Source organism: Tigriopus californicus, chromosome 7 (assembly GCF_007210705.1).
Source record: "Tigriopus californicus strain San Diego chromosome 7, Tcal_SD_v2.1, whole genome shotgun sequence".
NCBI lineage: Eukaryota > Metazoa > Arthropoda > Copepoda > Harpacticoida > Harpacticidae > Tigriopus > Tigriopus californicus.
In genome coordinates this window covers 4,377,000-4,394,292 of record NC_081446.1, presented here as the reverse complement: position 1 = coordinate 4,394,292, position 17,293 = coordinate 4,377,000, and the positions used below count along the sequence as shown (strand labels likewise).

General features: G+C 40.8%; 4 protein-coding genes across 9 annotated transcripts in view; 3 read left to right on the top strand and 1 right to left on the bottom strand.

Moving 5' to 3' along the window:
* LOC131884006 (uncharacterized) overlaps positions 1–4,972 on the top strand; it is a 7,629-nt gene extending 2,657 nt beyond the window's left edge. The window contains exons 1-4 of one of the 2 annotated variants that reach the window (XM_059231629.1): positions 1,969–3,505; positions 3,566–3,738; positions 3,800–4,108; positions 4,173–4,972. In XM_059231629.1, coding sequence (XP_059087612.1) covers positions 3,384–3,505; positions 3,566–3,738; positions 3,800–4,108; positions 4,173–4,768 — 1,200 coding nt within the window. In that variant the 5' untranslated portion in view covers positions 1,969–3,383 and the 3' untranslated portion in view covers positions 4,769–4,972. Of the gene's footprint in view, positions 1–1,968; positions 3,506–3,565; positions 3,739–3,799; positions 4,109–4,172 lie in introns of those variants that run through there. The other variant, XM_059231626.1, reaches the window with a different exon arrangement.
* A 4,868-nt stretch (positions 4,973–9,840) lies between these two features.
* LOC131883119 (putative ferric-chelate reductase 1 homolog) lies at positions 9,841–13,008 on the top strand. Its single transcript, XM_059230482.1, has one exon. The coding sequence runs from the start codon at positions 11,243–11,245 to the stop codon at positions 12,740–12,742; it is 1,500 nt and encodes a 499-aa protein (XP_059086465.1). The 5' UTR covers positions 9,841–11,242; the 3' UTR covers positions 12,743–13,008.
* Positions 13,009–13,110: 102 nt separating this feature from the next.
* LOC131883122 (lysoplasmalogenase-like) lies at positions 13,111–14,120 on the top strand. Its single transcript, XM_059230484.1, has one exon. It carries the CDS (start codon positions 13,253–13,255, stop codon positions 13,934–13,936), a length of 684 nt encoding a protein of 227 aa, XP_059086467.1. The 5' UTR covers positions 13,111–13,252; the 3' UTR covers positions 13,937–14,120.
* The window catches only part of LOC131883118 (synaptogenesis protein syg-2-like), a 44,140-nt gene continuing 40,793 nt past the window's right edge, over positions 13,947–17,293 (bottom strand). For 4 of the 5 annotated variants that reach the window (XM_059230480.1, XM_059230478.1, XM_059230477.1 and 1 more), the window contains 5 exons: positions 17,059–17,251; positions 15,468–15,580; positions 15,162–15,336; positions 14,729–15,093; positions 13,947–14,661 (listed from right to left, as the gene is read on the bottom strand). In XM_059230480.1, coding sequence (XP_059086463.1) covers positions 14,329–14,661; positions 14,729–15,093; positions 15,162–15,336; positions 15,468–15,580; positions 17,059–17,251 — 1,179 coding nt within the window. In that variant the 3' untranslated portion in view covers positions 13,947–14,328. Of the gene's footprint in view, positions 14,662–14,728; positions 15,094–15,161; positions 15,351–15,467; positions 15,581–17,058; positions 17,252–17,293 lie in introns of those variants that run through there. The other variant, XM_059230481.1, reaches the window with a different exon arrangement.

Below are 17,293 nucleotides of genomic sequence, written 5' to 3'. Positions count from 1 at the left end.
ATGTAGAGATTGATTCACACTGAATCACAAAGCTCTTTGATACAACCGGTTCCTGTGACATTGTACATCTATGATCAAGGGCTGGAGGAGCTACTTGTGATGGGTCACGATGTCACTACGAGCATTAGGCTGGCATTTGGTCGACATCTGACCGACAACCGGACTACTCGATGGGCAATCCAACAACTTTGGGATTTTCCCAAGATAAATAACATACATTATCTTAACATTTTGATAAAACTCGTTCCGGGAGCAATCATTCATCCTGTACATCACTTATCCATATCATGTTAAGATGATGTACTCGATTGTGGACGGAACACTTTTTTTTGGGCTCCCTTCTGCTTGGTGTAAACAAGTTTGAAGCTGTTCCGTGGGGGAAAACCAAAAAAGCGACTAAGATAGCCCAAAACATAGCAGTTCCGCAGTGAAAATGTTCCAGGAAGGCGTGAGGGGCGTTGTGGTGTGTCGGTGAATACTCAGAAGAGTCCTAATCCGGTTGTAAAGGACACAGGGGATTCCAAAACGATCATTCAAAGAAGCCAGGGTGCCAGGGTGACCACATAATTGAGCGTAAAACTACAATGGCCAATAAAGAAGAAACCTTCCTCAAGTGCGGCGGATGTAGAAAGCAAACCTTAAGTGAAACTAAAGTCATCAACTGTTACGGATGCGAAAAACCTTTTCACCAGCTGGCCACATGCTCAGGAATCCCAAAGACAGCATTAACATATGTGCTTGGAATGAAAATGTGGTTTTGTAAGAACTGCGAGTTGCCATGTTCCAAAATGTTCCAAGGGCTTTCAGAAGTTCGCATTAGGTTGGACGCTATGGAAGAGAATATCGAAAATCAAGGAGCAAGGCTCAGTACTCTCGAGAAGGCTCCAAAGTACGACAACCAAGAAATGATTACGGAACTGCGACTACGAGAGGAGAAACGATGGAATGTCATAGTTGAGGGAATTCCCGAGGTGAACGACGAGAACCCAGAAAATCGCAAAAAGTTTTACTTGGATAGAGTAAAAATCCTTTATGGCGGCTCCAGATATAAGCTTAGGACAACCGGATATTCGCTTTCTATACCGTATGGGGAAGAGGGAAAGTGACTTGAACAAAGAAAAGCCACGAATGATCAAACTTGGACTCACCGACCAAAAACTTCGAGAGAGAATTCTCCAGAACGTTCATCTGGCCAGAAAAACGTCACAGTTCAGGCAAGTTGATGTGGATCCAGATTTAACCAAAGCGCAAATCCAGGACGACAACGAAATGCGAAAGGTAGCTGCCAAACGTTCAGAGTCGGGAAACGACATTTGGAAAGTCAAAGGACTAGGAAGGGCAGGACGATTGGTCAAGCTCCGAAAATAGCACTTTACATTCTCTATTTCAACGCCCGGTCACTCATCAACAAACTTCACGATTTCAAGGCCAGAATAGATGTTGACAGCCCCGATCTTGTATGTATAACCGAAACATGGACTCACCCAGATATTAATAGTAGGGAACTTGAAGTTCAAGTCTACAACATTGTTTGCAGAAGTAACAGAAACGACACACTAAATGGTAGGGGAGGAGGCATATTGATCTATGCAAAAACTGACATTACAACCAAGGGCATGGAACAAATTAGTGCCTTCAGCCAAATATCTGCCGTGACATGCACAAATGATCAAGACCAGCACGTCCACATCTTGGACGTATATCGATCTCCGAATTCAAGTACAGATAACAACAAGGAGCTAAACAAAATCATTCAGAATCTCCCATCAAACGTTAGCTGGATTCTTGGACACCTATTGGTCATCTATTTCACCGCTTCTTAATTAAATGGAATTTAGTGGTCCAAATTTCATCGTTTTTAGCCCCAAAATGCCCCGGTTATATGTTAATTCGATTTCCCAAAGAATTAATATCGATTTTCAATATCACAAATACATAAGATTATTTTTCCTCTTCTTACATAGTCTCATAATAGCTAAAAATGCTATATAATGTCACTTAAAACACATTAAAAGTGTAATCTTTGAAAATGTGTTTTACAATCATCATGTGAACACTTAGTTATGCATTCACTTGAATTTTGAAGACAATGCATACAACAAACAATGTTGTTGATTTTGTCGTTTCTTGAAGACTTTGTTGAAACTGATTGAAAATAGCTTCTTTAATGTTTCATTAATATTTGTGAAATTTTCAGTGACCACTCAACTAAATTAACCTTGGACGCTTTTAAAAATGATATTTCAAAAATCTGCTTTTTTGAGGGTTTTAGATATGGTTGTGCAAGGTTTTAAGTTAATTTGAAATTATGCAATAAATGGGAAAATAATCATTCATTTTTTGCGATAATGAAAATCGATATTACATCTTTGGGAAATTGAATTAACACATAAGCGGAGCATTTTGGGGCTAAAAACGATGAAATTTGGACCACTAAATCCGATGTAACTAAATAGCGGTGAAATAGATGATATCGTAAATTACATTCAAGAGCTAACTAAGTGTGCTCCTAATTTACATTGAGTAGGTTTTTGAAAATTTTAGTTTTTATAATGTTTTTAGGTATGTAAGTTTTTTATGTGGACTAGAATTCCATAAAACAATGAAGTTAAAGTTGTTCCCTATGACTTTTTGGGGTAGAAAAATGCCAATTTGTTTTTAGGAATTTCTCTGGAAACTTGATAGGGCTCTTTGAACACCGTGCTTACGAATAAGTTACGCGGCTTGGGATTGGGCGGCTCAATTCTATGGTGGATTGAAGACTGGCTAAACGGCCGGAGGCAGAGAGTGGTGCTGAGTGGAGAATTCTCCTACTGGAAGAGTGTGACGAGTGGCATCGTTCAAGGTAGCGTTCTGGGACCCATCCTTTTCCTGATGATTGTCTCTGATTTACCCAATTGTCTTGGGCCAGCGGGTACTATTGGAACATTCGCAGACGACACTAAGATCTGTCGCGCAATTAGTTCGATGCAGGATAGTGCATTACTGCAAGGGGATATCAGCTCGTTATTGCAATGGGCACAACGGCACTCAATGATGCTTAACGTGGAAAAATGCAAGGTTTTCCATGTTGGAAGCCGCAACCCGTGCAACACGTACTTTCTTGATGGAACAGTGATAGGTACAGTCGAATCGCAGCTTGACTTGGGTATTCTTATTCATCATGACCTAAAACCCTCCTTACACGCCGGAACAATAACCAAAAAGGCCAACTCTGTTCTTGGGCAAATAAAAAGAGCCTTTTCTATTCGAACTCCGGAGGTGCTCACACGGATATATAAGTCTTATGTGAGGCCTCACCTCGAATTTGCAGTCCAGGCGTGGAATCCTTGGCTTCGAAAGGACTGTGAAGTTTTGGAAAAGTTCGGCGTCGTGTGGTTCGGATGATGAGAGGGCTGACGGGATCATATGAAAACAAACTACAACAGCTCGGTCTCACTTCGCTTGAGGATCGTCGCAGGAGGGGAGACGCCATTCTTACGTGTTTTCGTGTGCCGATATTTACGTATGTCACTCTTTTCAAATTTATACAAAGTATTAAACAGTCAGCATTGCTCTTTTGCAGGACTGACTTCGAATGCGCAATAAGATGTTTATCCGACTTTTGTTTCGGATACAAGTTGGATTCAGAAACAATGACGTGTACAACTTTGGAGACTGCTCCAGGAGATGCCATCGTTGTTGGACCTTCAAAAAATACTTCACAGCTTTGGCTGAAGAGGGGCCATGTGAAGAGAGGTAAAATTTTGATAGAAATCAAAGGGTTCATAATAGATTTGACTAAATGAGAGTGCTTTAGTTTCCAGAGTAGCTTTACTACAGAATACAAGCGGAAGCTTTCTGGAGTACTTTTCATTGCCAAATCCAAATGCGACATATTTGAGAATACCTGATTTTACCGAAATAGAATCTTTTCCTATTCATCACTGTTTCGACTGGGGCCTTTTGATATGTGCTTCAAAATTGAGAGTATGCAAAAAATGGATATATGGCTCGGAAGCATGGGTGGATGGACCAACAATGCTCAACAGGCATTTGGAAACTCTTGATTATAACCAAGTGGGCATGGTCAATAACAACCTTTGGGTTATTGGAGGCTTTGCTAAGGGTAGTGAACAAGATTGTATGCATCAGTCGCTTAAAACCTCCATATTGTGCGTAACTAATTCTAGGGAGGGCATATTCACCTACGGAATATTATTCGCCGGAGGGTCAATGGGTTCTGGGCCCTAATTTATCCCACCCTTTGAACAGATTCGGAGTTGCGCCAGTATCGGATTGGCAAGTCCTAATCGTCGGAGGAATCATGAACGGAATAACTCAAAGCAAAATTAAATTATTCGATCTTGTAACCGGCAACTGGTCCGACATAGACTATCACCCTCATGAATTAATTTTGGTGGCGTGTGCCAGGCACATTTTACTGAATGGAACGTCCGTGGTCATATGCACTGGAGGACAGTGTTCATACACATGTGGAGGTTCAGTTGACAACTTAAAGATCACGGGGGTGTATGACATTGACGCTGGCATTTGGAACTTGACCCCTGAATGGGACCTCCCCATGAAATGTGCTAGACCGAGGATGCGTATTTTGGAGGGTCGTCTTTTCATAATGGGCGGGGAATTCGAGGATGGTAAGAACAACCGAGTTCTGGAATTCAGAGAAGAAGAGACTCCTGTGTGGCAAGAACTGGAGAGTTTGCCTTCAACTGCTGAAATTGAAAGCGTAATAAGCATTGAATCATCAATTTGGGTCCCAAACTAGTGAGATTTTGATGATAACAGAACTGAAATCGGTTGCTTTTGCACTGTGTTGGTCTATCATATATATAGAAACATTCAAACCACAGTTATTGTGAGTTTTTCTAAATCAACCATTGAGTTTTAAACTATCCAAACATTGCAGTCAATATGCTTTAATAACAATCAAAATGGAGAAAAGTAGCATTAGTGAATGCTAATATGCTGATTACTGTCTTGATTATTGATCATGCCCTTCTGGCCTCACCCGTGTAGCTAAAGCGGTCATCTCAGAGTTAGTTGACACCAAGAACCAAATTCCCATAAGTTTGGCCATTGTACCTTATAAGACCAGACCCGTTTTTGGAGGGTTCTCAGTCACCTTGGACTTACCCTAAGACCGTACCCAATTGGAAAATTTAGTCGCCACTTGCGTGAGTGGATTTTCATACTTTCTGACGTCATACGCTTATGACACGCTTATGACCGAGGTATGCTAATATCTGTTGAAAACGCAAAAGAACGTACCCAACGAGCGTTGCATATGTGTAACTGTCCTCATTATCGTGATTGTAATATAACCCAAGAAGACGCTTAGGCGCTGAGATTGCAGTATTTACCGGTATATTGATTTTTCAAGATATCGATAAAGCATGATTCCAGTTTCAAAACAACTTTCGCAGCTTTTGGTATGGCCTTTAAAGGTGCCCTGATATGTTTCGGGTTTTCCCCTCGTTTAGGCTACATGCAAGTGTCAAAAGACAACACAAATTATTGAATAAAATTGTGTCGCCAAAGCACCAACGGTTTCATGAAAAAAATGCTAGTTTCTTCGCTTCTGTGTTTGACTGACTTTATCAATTTTTATCAAATTTTCTACCACTCCATCTCTATCCATCTCTAGTATGGAGTTTCAATTGGCTTTTGTCGATTGGCAATTCGAACTTGAAAGGATACTTATCGGTGGGGTACTAACGGGTTCCATGATCGCTTCAAATTACAGTCGACTCTATCTTTCTCCCATTGGCCAGCGGTTCATGGATATGTATTTTTGAACCCAAGACCGGCCTCCGGCTTTTTTATTTAACAGGTTAAGAGAAATTGACAAATGTATGCGAAATGGGGTGTTATCTATGTAGTTTGCTGTCCTCTCCACCATAAGCCTCTTCTGTGGCTATCTCGGCTATCTTTTGTGGCCTCCGGCTTAATTCAGGAAACCCTTTGCCAATCTTTTACAAGACCGTCTTCAATTAGGAACCTTGAAATTTGAAAAAATTTCGACGTCTTCTGAGCCCAGTTTTTTAAAGCGAAGGAGTGAATCATAGATCCAGAAAAGGCTTTTGATTTTATGTATTTACCACAAGATTTGAAATTATTTTATGAACACATTTTACAGGGTCCCATCTAAAGTCGGACAGAAGGAAAGTCATTTTTTCGAAAGAATATATATTCCGATGACAATTTAGCTTGATCGTGAAATTAGGACATATTTTTATTTTCGTAAATTCATCTCCCATCTGTCGGCCTGTTGCCTTCACAACAGCCTTGAATCTGTCCCTAGCGCAGGCCGCCACTGCACGCACTTTCTGGGCGAAAATATTCTCCCAGTCTGCTACAAGATTTTCTTATATCCACAATAGGAACAAGCCTTCCCTGAGCTCTCTGCTCCAAATTACTTCCAGATTTCATTTAATATCCAGATTGAAGATCCAGGCTGCTTCTCGGCCTCATATCTTTAACAAAAATCGCAATTATCTATGGACACACAAACACACCTCCATATTATCATATCGTTCTTTACTTTTGGCCGCAAATCGACCCAAGTTGAACAAAAACTGATTAGTGTGAGCTCTATTCACAAAAGCCGTAAAATACGGTTTGTGTATTCAAAATTGTTCCTTGAAGGCCAAATAAGACCGGCTATCAAATTAGGATGCTCTTGTCAGGACACCACGGATTGGTGAAATGTTGAGAATGCGACATACGTGCAATCATCATTGACTACTTGACCTGAGGCGAGCTTTACTAGTCTTTTTTTTAGGAATGTTAGATGGATTACTTATGGTCGATCTGTGAAACCTGCCCCGCAGTTATCGTTGTTCGGAAAATGGACGTCATGCAAAAGTGGCATTTATCGACAAGCTCGTTTGTAAAAGCAGCACTTGCCCAATTGGAATCGTAAAGCTATGGACGAACTTTCAACACATGCCTACAGGACACAATACCTTACAACACATTAAAACGCAAAACCAATGGTGGAACTCTTTTAAGATCTAGTCACATATTGCAACAGAAAAATCGAAAGCTCCGGTGAATGTTGTGTTTAAGTGGCATGCTGCAATATGACATACGAGTTTAAACCATCTTCTGGGTAATGAGTGCGAGGGCATCCTACACTTAGGAACCCTTTCTATCCCTCTGGGATATAGACTTCCATGAAAACAAGCCTTATGGCTTATGAAAGTCTTGGGGAGCTGCTGCTTCTGAACATCGTGAACAATTAGCATTTAAACCCCATGAAATACATACATACATACATACATACATACATACATACATACATACATACATACATACATACATACATACATACATACATACATACATACATCTTCAAGTCTTAAGTGGCTCTTTTGCTGTATCAGATAGCAAAGCTTTAATGGGAAGACAGCTATAAATTGAAAAAATATATCGTAGCATATTTCAATTTGAACGGGGAGGGGCAAAAAGGGCGAGATCTAATCTACGAATAACTTCTTTGGGCGTGAATCCAATGCAGAATCCATTGTTTCTTTGGAAGATGGCGTTCTGACCTTATAATTTGGTTGCCAAAATACACACTGCTTTAGTAGGACACATCGGATAGAATTTGACGTGGTTTTCCACGCCGTTTAATTTGCTCCTTGCATCGCGCCCCAAATCATAATTTCATCGTCATTGTCCGCCGAGAACCCTCTAATCTGCCAGAGAACCACCATAGAACCACAAGATTGTTGATAAAATCGATTCCCAGTCGACCGCTACGAAATCTACTAGGTAACAATTTACGAACGAGCTACTCATTTCTAAAACACAGGCCTTTGCTCCCTTCTAATTTTCCGAAGTCTTGAGGTTGAGTGTGAGAGTGCATTAGTTATTATTAGCCCTAATAGGTAACATTTGCAGGAAGTCAAGACTGAAAGATCAAAAGAGCGTACCCTAGCTCTACCCAAGAGGCAACCCGAAAGCAGACTTTGACTCCGTTCAGGCGGCTCTTTATAACATGCAGTAGATTGACACCACCTTATAAAGTACAAATCCATTAGAGAGGCGTGGCTTTTCCTTAAACATGAAAAAGAGACAGGAATTAGGTTCATCCCAAGGTTTGTAGAAAAAGAGGTAGGACGCCACTTAGTAAGGAGTTAACTCCCTGCTGCTAACAGTTTTGCGTCACTCGGCACCAAAGAAAGGTTAGCAGTACATAGCTAAATATTTCAAATGTATTCAAGGAAAAGGCTGCAATGAACCTCTTGAATAAGTCAGTTGTCGAATAATATGTAAAGAACAAATCTTCATTAATGAGCTGCAGTGATTAGAATGTATATATTTAGTTTTTTTCCCACTAGGAAATGTATGAACTGGTGGAGTAAAAGCACGTTATGTTTGAATTCCATGGAAACGGTGAAGCTGGAAATGTCAGATAGTTTGATCTAAGAAGATGATGAGTAAGATTGTGATCAATATATTTTCAAAATTGTAAAATGAAGGAGCCCGATCAGGAAGAGAGGATGAATTCACTTTCGAACTAGTTAAACTCAGTGGGATCTCAAAACGCACGTTAAGCCTCTGTGGTCGCGATAATTGACCCTAAGTCCTTGGTTGAGATAAAACTCAAGGATGCTCCTGAAAACGTACAGTATCAGATATATTTCGTACCTTTTCTGAACACTGTGCAATCCCAGCTTCTTTAATCTCAAACACGAGAGCTCTCTCATACCTTCGATGTTCCTGATAAAGTATTAGACTTGTTTGACCTTTTGTAAACCTGCTGAGCCAATTGGGGCCCAAATGGGCAAGGCATATTCAAGATGTGGCTGGACAATCGACTTGTACAGAGTTAGCATCGTGATGCTATCTCTGGACTTAAACGTGCGATATATCCAACCGCACATTTGAAAAGCCTTACCCACCTTCAACTTGATCAATGTTTTTTCCTCCATTACCTACAAGTGGAGCATTCAAAGGCGTTGACCCAAAGGCCATATTACTTTAAGCAAATCTGTGAATGTACGATCTCTGACACTCATGTAAGGGTATACACCTACCTTGATTCTTTTTTGCTGCAGACTTTGGAACTTGCAAGGGGGAGCTGTTGAAAGTAATGTCTTTCTCATCTTCCTTGAAGTCCAATCAGTTTATTCGGCTGTAAGAAACACCAAAATTTCCGAGAAGTTTTATTATTAGGCTCCGACAAAATATGTTGGATTTTTGGCCTAAATATGTCATTTTTGCGTTGCTTAAAGCAACCCAAATAGGTTGATTTTATGTTAACCAAAAACGTTTTGGTTTGTTGTTTCTGTCCTGTTTATTTTTCCTAGCATTAAAACAACGGCCGGCCAAAACTTGCAGATAAATATGGTCTTCATTGACAACAAATTTGCATAAAAATCAAACAAATTTGCACAAAGATTTTGCAAATAAGCTTTCCAAAACATAGGCAACAAGACGTTCGAGGAGAGGGGCTTTTTTGCCTTCCAAATCAAGTAGCACATAGATGAAAAGGAATATTACATTGTAACATCTTCAAGCACCGGTAATCAAACCTGCTATCTCTGGGGAGCAGATTCTTGCCATGTCTATGCTGGCTCCTGATTAGTAGACCTTTCAAAAAAACTCAGCTGCCATTTTGGCCGAATTTTTTTGTTAATTGGGAAAAATGAGAAAAAGTTGGAATATTTGCGAAAAAGATGAAAGAATACCCAAAAGTTAGCAAGTGTGAAAAAGTCGGGAAAAATTGAAAAGAAATGTACCATGAAAGGTTATTGTTAGTCCTGTTTGCTGCCTTTTTTCTGTTGCCAAATTCTAGGCAAGCAATTGCATATGCTGGGTGATCTATAGAGTTTCTTTATTTTTTTTGACAAGAAATTGAATCTTCTTTATTACAATGCTTGACATTACGACACTTTTTAAGTGATTCCCATGTTATGGTATAGTATACAATTGATTCTTTTCGAGAGCCTAGTGCTATTGCTTAGGGCACTTTTGCTCACTTCATGATTTTTAGCGTTTGGTTGGATCAAACCCATGATGGTAGCTATGGCAAGCTCAACTGCAGCTCCATTTTTGCTTACTTTCATATGACATCTATAACAGGGAGGAGAAGAGAAATCTTAAAAAGCCTCACACCTCCAACCCTGGCCAATAACGAGTTCTTGATTGGCCATATTTGTGTCCTATTTGATCCACAACTGATTAAAATCTTTATTCTCAGAAGTCATTTTTCTCTTTGTTACGTATCATCACAAGAAGAACAGAAAAAAGTGCAAAAATGAAAATGGACAAAAATAATTTTTGGGACCCAAAAACCCCAAAATATATGTGAAAAAATTGTTTTTATGTAAAAACATCTTTGGTCAGATTCTATTTATTACTGTTTACTTTAGCATCGAGGAGATAGAGCATTCGCAGCCTTTTAACCCTGGCTTAACTTTTTGGCACCCCTTTTGAGCTGTAAATTCGACGGGTATCTGTGGATGATTGTCTTCCAAACCTAATGGGTCTGGGTGTGAAGTTGTATTAACTATGTTCCCGCGCAGTTTTTAAGTGATTTCAGGCTTGTATTGGATTCGGTTCACAACCCTGCGTTGCGCTTTGAACTAACAGAAATCCTTTTGAGAAAGCATGGTTTCTACCTGCCTTATTTCAAGGTACCATGACAACCTTGTCGTAGCACTGAGAATTTATGATAACACGCCTAAGACCAAACCAGTGCAACCAGCCTTAACGTGTATGTTGTGATCCCAGAAAAAAAATGCTTGGCAAGGTGCTTAACGAAGGCAAGAGTGTTACTGGACAGTCTTTTCGAAAGCACAGCGCATGCTGAACAATTTTTCTCTTAATTGACAAACAGACTTCTTTCCGCCTAGCTAACCATAGCAACACACTGAACCGTGTTTTTTTCTCAAAAATGTTATTCATCTTCAGCTAGACGTAGTATTTGAGCTTGACCAAGGAAAGTGTTACCAAAATGTTCAGTATCAGTACCAAAAATTCCCTGTTCTTATTTACAATTGGGCGCAAAGGGCTCATTTCAGCACAATGCTGTGTAAGCGCACTTTCGATTTGTGCAGATTTTTCAACGTTTTAAATGCCGTGGTTGGCTTGGAATATACGCAAATAAATTTCCATTAACCTGCTGTAAGGCCTTCAAACTTCAAGCCACCAGCTCATCAATATTTAATTTATCCCATACACTGGAAACACGGAGCGGTAGTCGTAAATGCCAGATCAGCATTAAAGCATGGAAAGAAAATTGCTCCTGACTCTCTATATTATGGTGTCTCTAACATTGCCCGGAGTGCACCTTCAGAATGCCGATTCGGAAGGTACCGCTGAAGCTGAAGGTGAAGCAGAAGTTGAACCAAAGGCTGAGGCTGAAGGTGAAGCAGAATCGCAACCTGAGGGAGGGCTAAAAGTCTATGAAGGATGCTATTCCACCAAAGGTTGCTTTGGAATGCCAGCAGATTGCGTTTCAACAGGATCATGCACCCTTTTAGTGACGTACAAGACCAACGGGGGAAAGCTTGATTTCGCCATCAGTGCCTCAAACATGCCTTCAGGATCTTTTGCAGCCTTAGCCTTTTCCGATGATGGAAAAATGGGCAACGATTTGGTTCTGGCTTGTGTGGACGGGTCCAGCATGTTAACAACATGGAATCTTCCACAGAAGAGCAACATACCTGGAGTGGAGGGGATCTCCTTAGAGTCTTTGGGAACCGAAATTGAAGATGGATTCAAGACTTGCACATTCACCTTAAATGAACAGATCACTGCTGCTCCTCCTGATCAGTCTCCTGTTCAATTCGACTTGATCAACTCTCGTCAATTTTTGCTATTAGCCGCAGGGAGCATGTCTGCATCCGGGGAATTGCTCACTTATCATTCTCAGAATAAATTGGCTTCAGCCGGTTCCGTGGCCTTGAAATCCGTGGAACCTGTGGGATCTGCCACCACTGTCTTAATTCGGGTTCATGGCGTGTTGATGATCATTGCCTGGATGGCCAGTGCTTCTTGTGGAATGATGTTGGCCAGGTATTTCAAAGAAACGTGGAAAGGATCTCAAAACTGTTTCGACAAAGACCGTTGGTTTGTCCTTCATGTTAGCCTTATGGTTGTCACCCTTGTGTGCACTCTCGTTGGTGGGACCATAATTTTCTCCGACAGAGGATTTGATCCATTTCGAGCGGCTTTCCTAAAAGAGTATCAGCATCCAGTGGTGGGAGCGATTTGCATCATTTTCATGATTATCCAGCCCATCATGGCCTTCTTTAGACCTCATCCCAATGAGCCATCTCGGCCTATCTTTAATTGGGCGCATTGGTTTGTGGGCAATGCAGCGTATGGATTCGGTTTGATTGCCATCTTGATGGCTGGTGAACTCCCGGCCGCCTCGTTCCTACCCTCTGATTCTTGGTCCTTATTGATCCTCATATTCATTGGAGTTCACGTATTGAATCATTTGGTCCTGATTGTTCAACGAGCCTGGGCCAAAAACGCTACGGCCGTTGAAGCGGGTTGCGATGGATGTGAGGACGTTTTCAATGGGAAAAATGATACAAAGCGAAATGACTTGAAAGGCTCAGATTGCCGGGTTGGGGCCGTCATTATCTATGTTTTCTTCTATTGGGTATATTCAGTGGTTATGATCGCTTTGATCATCTCTGCTACCGAAGGCAAGGAGGGATTTTTTGATTGCGAATCAAGTTCGGCGGAAGCCGAGGCGGAAGCGGAAGCGGAATGATGTGAACTTTGTTAGATTTGGGAGCAGAAGGTTGCAGTTGAGTGAAAGTTAATATGTTCCGTTGTGATTACTGAAGTAATCTGGCAAGCCCTTTTCGCAGGACATGTGTACCTGATGTGAACGTTGAACACTAAACAGGATGTTACGTGGTGATAGAATCAAATTTCAAAAGTATGTCTAATAGTCACCTGAAATCACAAAAAGTATGACACAATCTTTTCGTTAATTTTCATTCTCCGGATATCGAAATAAATTTGGATGCACAACACTAAACAAGTAATTCAACTGAGAGACCTTTATTTACCTGCTAATCGGAGAGGGCAAGCGTCACTTCAGCTGTTACATACATCTCACTATTCAAAGGTTCGAATACAGCCAAGTCATACCTTCATACCTGACTACTCAGCAGAGTACATACGTATGCACTTAGAGCATTTGTAAACAACTCATGCATGATAAGTGATTGAGTGCCTCGTGCCAAAATCTTTGCACTTCACAAACGCCGTCGAAATGTGGGCACATGAGTTCAATCGGCTCCTGCCATTCCTCACTTGTCAGTTTTTATATTGGGGACCGCTCTACTTTTCCAACACCAAACCATCTTTGTCAGCTCTCCTAGTGAAATGTCTTCCCATATTGAGCCTCATATTGTACATACTTCTCCGCTCATGGCCCAAGAAAGAGTCAAAATTCATCCGGAGAATCCTGATTGGCCTGGCCTTTTCCATGGTGGGAGATGCTTGCTTAGTGTACAGGGACATCTTTGTCCTAGGCATGATGGCCTTTGGGATTGCCCATTTTAGTTATATTGCGGCTTTTGGTTGGGAGGACACGAAGTACTCGATCGCTCTTGTGGTGTTTGTGATCGGTTACGCGCCCCTTTTTGGCCTTATCTTGCCGAGTATCTCTGACCCCGTTTTGAAATGTGGGATCCCCATCTATGCCCTATTACTCCTCACCATGTGTTGGAGGGCTCTGGCACGAGCTCAAACGTGGATTGGCATCCTCACGGGACTTGGAGCTGTCTTGTTTGTGATAAGTGATTTTGTCATTGTTTGGAATGATTTCTATCAGCCGGTGGAGAATCAACAGCTCATCATTATGTCCACATATTACGGGGCCCAATTGCTCATCACTTTGAGTGCCAGTGAGATCTTTGTCAAGTGTGATGATATTCATCAGCATAGTCAGTGAAACATGTTAGTTAGTTAATATGACTTACGGGTCATTTATTCGACACAATTTCCCATCTGAACTACAATCGCAGTCGACAATCAAACAACCCACGGTCTGAAGGACTTCGTCTATCTTGGAGAGGAAGCATTCACTTAAGAGCGAGCATTCATAATAGTTCATAATAAAATCTGGTATACTGATATTTGGATAACATGACGTGGAGTTTCAAGAAGAAGATATTTAAACTAGGTTCATTAACAAGTCATACATCTGACAAAAAGCATTGCAATCGATGATAATGCATCAGGTTAATAGATATGAGTTTAGCCTCGTTGTGGTAGGTTTCGGCTTCGTTGAAGATATGCAATTGTACACATTCATCCGAAAAAATGTTAAGCGTCCGAAATAGTCTAAACATGGATGTTTTCATCCAAGAAAGTGCTCCTAGGGTTCTTGGACATGTAATTGGTTTTGTTTTGGGAGCCTTTGTCCTCTCCATGTAAAAGATACTCGGTATCAGTCTCAAGATCTCGGACTGAGCTATTGTAGCGTAATCGGCGAGAGTCATTCGCCAAAGTGAGAGATCCGGATTTAGCTTGATGGGATTGATGCCCAATAGACATAGATGAGTTCATGGGCAGGCCAATGTGACCTGAGGTGTGTGGAGAGTAAGTGGAAGTATCATGAGGGCCGGCTTGCATTGGACGCCTCCGATTTAATGTATTAGACTTTGGGTAGAAATCCTGGAAAACGAGAAATATCAATCCACAGTCTTGCCTTAAACACCCCCGGCAATAAGATGTGACTTACTGGATATGTCATTTTGGTGTCGGAATGACCTCCGTGGGATTTTTGGCTCAATTGAGCTCGTTTATTTGGGAGAGTTCCGCACGGAGGATAGTAATACTGTCCGTGCTCTCTGGCAATCCACACGGCAGCATCTTGATCCATTGGGTTCGGGTACCAATTGCCTGCATTGGAGCCTGTGGGATGTATTGGGGCGTGACTATAAGGAGGCGCGGGGGTCAACGCGGCATCAATGTGCGAGGAGGTTTTCAAAATGGGCTTTGTCTGTTGCGCGATGGATGCCCCAGACCGTGGATCAATCAATCTCGATTGCAAGTTGATATCAGCTCCTTCTGTAGGTTTCAACGTTCCGGGGTTAAACGACAAAGCTGAAACAAATGACCATTGAAAAGGCATTTGAAAGAGGAGTACATCTCATTTCATATCGAAGTTTTACTGGATTTGGTTCGTGGGTCCGGGTCGGGCAGGGCTTCATTCTTGAATATTTGCGATTTGTTTGGGTTTGATGATTCAGCGGTGATGGATTGAACTTTGCTAGCATTGGCATTGGGAGATTCACTTGTTGGGTTGGAATTAGTGGCGTGGCAATCCAAAAGTTTCTTGCTTAGTCCCTGTAAAATGAGAGCTGAATAGGGGTTGGAATGCCAATAGTTGCCGCAAGACAATCGGATTCAATCGATTTCTAATCAGTCCAGTTGTTTGCTTATGGGTTGCTTTGTCGGAGTACAAACTATCAAATTACCTGTCTGCGATGGATGACAAGTCCGACGAAGAACAAAACGATGAGGAGAGCAATGGCCAGGCCGCAAATCATCAACACTATGGAATCGGTATTTATTCCGGATGACACGGTGACTGCAAGTTTAAGAGATATATTGTAATTACAGGCTAATATACTGCGGAGGTTAAAAACCGTTTTGAACTTTGTATGTTACTGTTTCTTTACATTGTCTGGCGTTGTATCAGTTCAGGCCGTTGCTCTCAAGCTTTTGGGTTCAATGACAATTTCGTCTTGATGACCTCAAATCATGCTGTAAAAACTTTGAAGTTCATGCTGATCCTAAATTATCGGGTATGTGTGAAAGTGAGTTCAACTTTGACGAGGTGTTTATTGATTGATTGAAGTAGTGTCCAACGCAATGCTTATCTTTGGCGTATGCCAAAAAGCTAGCCATTTTTATCAATAGCCATATCTTATTCAAAGGAAAAAAACATGGAATGAGTAAATAAACAAGAAGCATTTGACATTACGAGTATGCTCTGTTTCTGCTTGGAGTGATGGGATAGGTAAAATTTTGTTCACCAAGATTTTCCACAATTCATTCAAGCACCTTTGACATCCAAAGAAATACACATATTCTTCATTTAAGAGGTAAGAAATCATTTTTCTGGTGCAACTTTGACATGATTCCATAATGCCTTTAGAAAATGTTTATTAGATTTGACAATCTAACGTTTGCTTTAGCGCGAAACACATTTCCATTCTTTTCGAGGTTGAATCTTTATTTACTTTCAAACTTGCGTTGCAATATTAATAAACGGGAAAATTCAGATTGAAAATTCATAGCAACACGGTTGCCACTCGCCGTAAGGATAAAATTAGATCATGGCAGTATGGTACTATTGTACGAGTATTTGCATGACTCTACTGTATGTGCTCAACACTTCCTATTAATGACAGCTTGAGGTTTAATGTCAAAATTGCCCGATTTTTTACACCCACCCTGTATTTCTGCTAATTTTCCCCTAAACATGACCAGAACCCTTCACTTTCCCCGAAAATCCTCGGTTTTATGTCATTCTATGGTTAAAATTCATGAAAAAGTTTTCTTGCCCAAAAATAACCAAAATATTTAAAAACTCAATATAACTTTAGAATTTGTTCCCACCCTAGTTATAAATGTTCTTTTTTTCGAAACATGATCGATCCACTAAAAAATGGTTAAGTAAAAGTAATTTTGTCAGCTCATTATCATAACCTGCGATAAGTGTAAAGTTACAGTTCATTCATTCATTCCGATCGATTTTTTTCTTTCTAACCATCAATGGTAACATTTCTTCATGTGCACCATATAAAAGAAACGTCCACAATTTTCCGCCATATCATGTTAATTTCATTTCAATTGTACTGGGGATTACATTCCCGGTAGTGGTTAAAAAAGCCCGTGAAAAACCAAACCAAAAAATAATAATCTTAAAGAAAAATGTTTAAAACTTGACTCAACCCCTAGCTTTTCATACGTTTTTTGGGGGTTTTCCATTTAGAATTCAACTTTCAATGTGTGAATGAAAAAATGAATTGATCCTGCCCAGTTCTAAATCTGATTTCTTACTTGTATCGGTATGCTTTTCAGGTTGATTCACCATTACGACGGGAATCTCGCTATTCTCGCTCACACCCCTGGCATTCACAGCGTATAGGCGAAAACGCAGGGGATGGAGGCTGCGGAGGTCACGGAGGACAAAATGAGGCGCTCTTTGGCTAGTGAAGTTGTGCCTGAGCCGATTCGTTTTGGTATCGTATATCTGGAACAAAAATTATCTTGGTTGTTGACCTTACAAATTGTG